The following is a 7,500-nucleotide window of genomic DNA, read 5'->3' on the forward strand; positions in this document are numbered from 1 at the left end:
GTGTGTGTATATAATATGATGAGGTGTGTGTGTGTAGAATATGATGAGGTGTGTGTGAGTGTGTGTGTGTGTGTGTGTGTGTGTAGAATATGATGAGGTGTGTGTGTGTAAAGTGTGAGAGATTGCAGACCCAGCAGAGAAGGATCAGTCAGTGTTTCTCCAAATCCCTCTTTTCCGCTCAGCTGGTCTCCGTCCATCCCGGTGCTTGAGTTCAAACACACACACAACACACACACACACACACACACACACACACACACACACACACACACACACACACACCGTGATCCCTTGGCCTGCCTGCTTTAATTAAGCTCACATTAAATGAGGAGTGTGTTTAAGCTGGAGATGATCCCCAGCCGGCCGTCTCTGGTGTCCAGCGGTGAGGCTCTCTACTCTGTGCTCTCTGAGCACCACTTAGATGCCTCTGGAGAGGAGGAGAGGAGAGGAGGGCAGGGGGAAGAGAGGAGAGGAGGAGGGGGGAGGTTGGGAGGGGAGGAGAGGAGGGGGGAGGAGAGGATGGGAGGGGAGGAGAGGAAAGGGGAAGAGAGGAGAGGGAGAGAGGACAGTAATGCCATACACCAGAGAGAGAGAGCAGACACTCAACAGATGGAAGAGAGCTCCAATGGAGTGTGATGGTGCTCAGGCATCTATCACACCTAATAGTCCTCTCAGTGAGAGAGGGATAGAGAGATAGAGAAGGGAGTGATAGGGAAAGATAGAGAGAGAGGGAGAGATAGGGGGAGGTAAAGAGAGGAGAAATGGAGCAAGAGAAGGATGGAGGGAGGGAGAGATAGGGGAAGATGGAGAAATAGAGGCAGAGATGGCAAGAGAGGTATAGAGAGATGTGGGTGAGTGTTGAAAGGAGAGAGAGAGATGGAGAGAGATGTAGATGTGGGTGAGTGTTGGGGAGAGAGCGATGGAGAGAGGAAGAAAGATGGAGAGAGGAAGAGAGAGAGATGGAGAGAGGAAAAGAGAGAGATGGAAAGAGAAAGAAAGAGAGATGTAGATGTGGGTGAGTGTTGGGGGGAGAAAGGGAGAGAGATGGAGAGAGGAAGAAAGATGGAGAGAGGAAGAGAGAGAGATGGAGAGAGGGAGAGAGAGAGAGAGAGAGAGATGTATATGTGGGTGAGTGATGGATGGAGACTGTTTTTCTTAAGTGGGGCCCCAGAGGTAGTGAGGCCCTGGGGGGGCCCTGCAAAGAGATGATACATCAGCACTGCTGAATTATAGATAGATGGGTGGGGGGGGGGCTGCTGTTCTCACGGCCCCCTCTGAAATATTCATCCCCTGCTCCGGCACACAGCGTGGGTGGCACACGCGGGGGGCATTACTGGCACTCGTTTACCTCTCTCTCTTTCTCTCCCTCTCTCTCTCTCTCTCTCTCTCTCTCTCTCTCCCTCTCTTCCTGTCCCTCTCTTAACCTCATGGTGTTTGACACTGATCACTTGTTGCTCCTGTACCCTGCTGTGTGTGAGATACCTCTGTGGTTCACACACACACACACACACACACACACACACACACACACACACACACACACACACACACACGCTCACTCACACACACATGCTCCTGCTGTCAGCTGTACAGGCAGGTTGGCTTGGTCCTGAGGTGTCCTGTGCTGTTATCAGGATCATCCATCTGCCCTATGTCTCATAATCCTCACAGCACCGTATTCCTGTGAGAGCCTGCAAAATCACAAACCCCAGTGATCTATCACAGAAACTCTAGATTAGGATCCTTAGTGATCTAGCACATAAACTCTAGATTAGGATCCTTAGTGATCTAGCACAGAAACTCTAGATTAGGATCCCTAACTGATCTAGCACAGAAACTCTAGATTAGGATCCTTAGTGATCTAGCACAGAAACCCTAGATTAGGGTCCAGCCTTCACTCTCCAGCAGTATGAAGTAGAAAATGTGAAAATAACTCTGACACCTCTTTTCCTCTCTTCCCGCTTGCAGAGGACCTGCTCCCGACGGGCTTCCCCCGGATAGACATGGGTCCCCAGCTGAAGGTGGTTGAGCGCACGCGGACGGCCACCATGCTGTGTGCAGCCAGTGGCAACCCCGACCCCGAGATCAGTTGGTTCAAGGATCTGTTGCCCATCGACCCCAGCGCCAGCAATGGACGCATCAAACAGCTCCGATCAGGTACACACACACGCACACCTACCCAACTCTCTCTCTCTCTCTCTCTCTAGCCCCTCCTCTCACGGTTGTTTTCTGTCCCTCACTGATCCTGCTGCTTGTATTCCAGGCTGTGTGTGTGTGTGTGTGTGTGTGTGTGTAGGGTCACAGGAGCTGTCCTGTGTTTGGGGGGGGGGTTCCTGCGGTGCTGTGTGTTTTCAGGGGGATGACCTCCTACAGGATGTAATGTGCACCTCTCACTTCTCACGCATCCCTGAGAGTAGAGCTGGCTCAAAGGTCAAAGGTCAAACCCAAAGAGGAGGGACGTGTGCTTCCTGAGCCTCGGCAGTCAGCTGGTTCTGAGCTTGCAGAGAGAGAGGACACAACCCAGCCCAGCCCAGCCCAGCCCAGCCCAGCTCAGAATTCAGGCCTCACACATCCAGTCACATGCAGTCGCGTCCAGTCCAGTCCACTGAGATGAGGTGCTGTTGAAAGGCCCGTCCCAGTCCACTCAGATGGGGAGCAGGGGAGAGTGCGGGCGGGGGGAGGGGAGGGAGGGGGGTTGGGTCCTGTGGGTTTGTTTTGAGGCTGTTGACATACAGAAGTGGAACTAGAATGATGTTTCCAGTGTTCAAACTAGATAGCTCATGACAGCAACAGAAATAGCCCTGATTTAGTTGAGATACATCCCTGATTTAGTCCTGATTAGGCCTAGATATAGTCCTGATTTGGCCCAGATTCACTAGATTAGGCCATTAGACATATATTTATATACCGTAAATCCTCAAATAAAGACCGGGATTCAATTAGAGGCCGGGCTTCAGATAGTAGCCGGGGGCGTGGTCGATACGGACAAATAAAGGCCGGGCCCCGAATACAAGCCGGGGGTAAAAAAAAGTTTGTAACAAATCACGAAGTGTGAAATATTTGTTATGGCTTTTTAATAAATACTAAACACAATACATTGTTAAAATGGCACGGGCTTTATGCCCTGGTACAAGTTATCACGAAGAGACTGTGCTACCGTCACACACCTCTATAAATTCAGTCCCAACACAGAACAACGACATGCAATGAGAACAGTAAGGAACATTGTTAAGGAACATCGTAAAACGCTAGTGCATCACATAGAGGAAAGTATGCGCCCGTCGCACGGCATTATGGGGCGACTATGCCTGCACGTTACAATATTTTACTGTAGCCTACCAGAATCAGTCCATCAGCACAAAGCAGACATCACAATTTAATTGAATGCATTTCATAAATACATGTTCTCCTCATGTTGGCTATTTTCATGGCTGTTTGCAATAAAAAAAAGAAATGTTTCAGCCTACAAGGCGAATTTGTTATTATACAGTTACTTGCCTAAACGATAGAAGACATTCCTCCAAAATACCTCTTTTTAATGATTTTGTTGCCGTTTCTGATTTCCGCTAAGAAAAATATTTTCTTCAGGCTAATAGAACTTTAAGGTTCCAGGTGTTGCGTAGCAACCCATTACTTGCTGACTTCAAGTTACAATGACTTTCCGCTACGTTAAATGACCGGACTTCTTGCGGAATGATATGAAAGATGTGAATTACAATTGCCAATGACAGCGGTCATTAACTTTTCGCAGTGGTGAATATCAAGAAATGACAGACCTGCTAACGTTGGGCTGCCCCATTCAAATCAACGGAACTTTTTTGAACATTCTGAAGAGCCGTAAGAAATAAAGGCCTGCCCCTAATACAAGCCTGCCCCAAATACAGGCCGGTGCGCTGTGCAGCCTAAGTAAATAAAAGCCCCGGCCACTATTTGAGGATTTACGGTACATAATATATTTGATATGCCTGGTCTATCCTCCACCTGAGCTCATCCCAGGGGTGGAGTGTAACAGAGCTCTGAAGAAGAGCGCAAAAAAACTCTCCATCCAGAACTACCCCAGACAGAGTGCAGGGATGGGTAGTCCCCCGGCAACGAGGGGAGAGGAGAGGAGAGGAGAGGAGAGGAGAGGAGAGGCTGTTGATGTGCTTCTGATGTAGCTGAGTGTTCCGCTGTGGCCCCGTTCTGCCGTGTTTGGGCCCCTTGTGGGCGCATCTCTGTGACTGTGTGTGAGAAAGCTTTTGACTCCTCTGCTGAGGGGCACCAGACGTCAATGGGGGAGGGGGAGGGACAGGTGGGGGAGGGACGGGGCAGTGGCAGCGGCAGCACACAGATCTCTCAACCCATGCTAACACTGAGCTGCGCTAAGTGCTAAGATGCTATCCCCCCACTCTGCAGCACCGCCACACAGCTCTCCACTGATGTTAGCACTGCTCTGCCCCGATGTTAACGCTACGCTACGCTGTGCTAGGCTGCTGTCCTCTGACTCTGCAAGGCCAGATCCGACTCATATCCAGCTCAGATGTGGTCCAGTGGCCTCTCCATCAAGGCTGAGCTGCTGTGTGCTGCTGGGTCTCACAGAAGCAGATATTACTTTCGCCCTCTGTGAAGAGACGACACGTCGGGGGACAACCCGTGGAGTGTTTTATTCTGCTGAAAATCTCCCTCGGACAAGGCTGGCTTTGCCTCTAAAACCCACCAACAACATGACAAGGGGCTCCACTCCCCATTGGACCCTGCTGTTCTGACTGCTCCTCTGAGCGCTGACTGGGCCAGACACATTTAAGTCAGTTAGCCCTGTAATCACTGCCAATCCACATGTAAGCCAAGCCCCCATGCATTGTCCCAAGACACGCGTTCTAACATACAGTATTACCGGCCTCACCAGACTCCACTGGTTCGATCACAGCCAGATCTGTCCGGTGGGACCAGGAATGTAGATGACTCAAGGCTGGGGGGCCGTGGTCTGCTGCAGTTCCAGACACATGAGGCTCAGTTTGGGAAGAGGGGGTAAAGTGTGTGTGTGTGTGTGGGGGGGCTACAATGCTTTAGGGAAGAAGGACGCTTGGTGAGTGGACCCCTGGCTGTTGTCCTCTCCTGTCTTCTACCCTTCTTGTGTGTCTCTTGTCTCTTTGTGTGTCTTTTGTCTCTGTGTGTGTTTCTTGTTGTAGTGCTCTCTTCTGTCTGTTTAATCTTCTTCTACATCACTTCCTGGTTTCTGTCCAAGGTACTGGAGTCACGATGCTAACGTGTCAGGACTGGTGTGTGTTAACGTGTCAGGACTGGTGTGTGTTGCGTGTCAGGACTGGTGTGTGTTGCGTGTCAGGACTGGTGTGTGTTGCGTGTCAGGACTGGTGTGTGTTGCGTGTCATGACTGGTGTTTGTCGAATCACTGTGTTTATGTCTGTCTGTTGAAGTCCTGATGTGTTCACGTCATCTGCACATCACTTCAAAGACACCAAACCATAAACACACACCTGTACACACTCCTGTACACACACACACACACACACACACATACACACACACACTAACACACACACCTGTACACACAGACACGCACATACACACACACCTGTACACACTCCAAACCATAAACACACATCTGTACACACACCAAACCATAAACACACACCTGTACACACACACCAAACCATAAACACACACCTGTACACACACCTGTACACACTCCAAACCATAAACACACACCTGTACACACCACAACACCTCACACACACACACACACACACACACACACACACACACACACACACACACACAAATATCCTGTCTGTATGTATTGCCCTCTGTATATCTCAGACACACATATCCATACTTGTTCACACACACACACACACACACACACACACACACACACACACACACACACACACATACCCCATGTGCCCCATACACAAACTGTGTTCTTGATGCCAGAAGGTGGGCTCTGTATCCCCAGAGTAGTTGCACACAGTTGTGTGTGTGTGATGTGCTGAGCGTGTGTGTCAGTGCTTCAACTCAGATGCATTATTGATCCTCCCCTCTGGCTGCAGCAGTCAGAACCTCAAACTAATAACACTCTGAGAAAGACAACCTGCACACACACTCACCACACATCACCTCTAAGTTAACCTCCCCAAACTAAAAACACCCTGATGAAGACAACCTGCGCACACACCCACCGCACATCACCCTGATGAAGACAACCTGAACACACACTCACCACACATCACCCTGATGAAGACAACCTGCACACACACTCACCACACATCACCCTGATGAAGACAACCTGCACACACTCACCACACATCACCCTGATGAAGACAACCTGCACACACACTCACCACACATCACCCTGATAAAGACAACCTGAACACACACTCACCACACATCACCCTGATAAAGGCAGCATCCTGCACACACACTCAACACACATCACCTCTAAGTTAACCCCCCAAATGTGCTCAGTGCTCATTGTTTCACCACACACACACCCCTGATATGAGACTCTGGACGCCACTGAATAAACACACACACACACACACACACACACACACACACACACACACACACACACACACACACACACACACCCTGAGTCCCATCTACTGTATGTGGATTACAGCATGCTGTTTTGTCTTGTTCTGATGAAATGTTCTGTGTGTGTCTGTCTGGTATGACCTGTTGAGATGTTATGTGTGTGTGTGTGTGTGGTGTGTGTGTCTGTTTGTCTGCCCTATGTGAGTTCACTCTTCAGACTGAAGGTGACCTGATGTCTGCCATCTTTTTCCCTCCCTTTTCTGTTTGCTTATCTTTTCTTATCTTTTCTTTTCTTTTCTTTCACCTCTTCTTGTTTGTTCTAATGGTCAGAGGCCTTTGGTAAGTTCCTCCCTGAGTTCCTCAGCTACTCTCAGCCCCTGAAGCAGATGGCGTTTTAACTTCTCTTAAAATGAAAAGCATGCTCTCCCCCTCCTCCTCCTCCCCTCCCCTGTATCGCTCCCTCGTTCCCAGTCCTCTCTTTCTCTTTCTTAGCTTCCCCTTTCACTAACTTCAACCCCTAGAAAGTTGTTGTTTTTTCAAGGAAGGATTCTTTTTTTTTTTTTTTCAGAATCTTTTTTTTTTCCAACTCATGAATTCTTTCCCCCCCAGGGGATTTCCCACACGTTGAATAGTTCATCTACTGCAGTGTGTTGTTTTGTGTAAGCGGAGTCACACACACACACACACACACACACACACACACACACACACACACACACACACACACACGTTGAGTAGTTCCTCTACTGCAGTGTGTTGTTCTGCTGCCACTAGCCCAGCTTTTTTACCCAGCAGTTTTTCTCTCTTTTTTATCCCCACAACAAGCCAAAATAGTCCATGGGGAGGAAGAATAAAGACGAAAACAGAAAAATCAACCCCTGTCCAAAAACAGCAGGGTATATTTAAGATGGGTCACAAGCCAGCGCTGCAGTTCGCCTCACACAGACACAGTTTGCTGGAGCT

General features: G+C 49.3%; 1 protein-coding gene across 5 annotated transcripts in view; it reads left to right on the top strand.

Annotated features, from left to right (window-relative positions):
• Window positions 1-7,500, top strand: part of ptprsa (protein tyrosine phosphatase receptor type Sa) — a 218,320-nt gene that overhangs the window by 124,324 nt on the left and 86,496 nt on the right. For all 5 annotated transcript variants that reach the window (XM_042708883.1, XM_042708884.1, XM_042708885.1 and 2 more), the window contains exons 6-7: window positions 1,969-2,157; window positions 6,868-6,876. In XM_042708883.1, the coding sequence (XP_042564817.1) occupies window positions 1,969-2,157; window positions 6,868-6,876 (198 nt within the window). The remainder of the gene's footprint in view (window positions 1-1,968; window positions 2,158-6,867; window positions 6,877-7,500) is intronic.

Source organism: Clupea harengus, chromosome 10 (genome assembly GCF_900700415.2).
Source record: "Clupea harengus chromosome 10, Ch_v2.0.2, whole genome shotgun sequence".
Lineage (NCBI taxonomy): Eukaryota > Metazoa > Chordata > Actinopteri > Clupeiformes > Clupeidae > Clupea > Clupea harengus.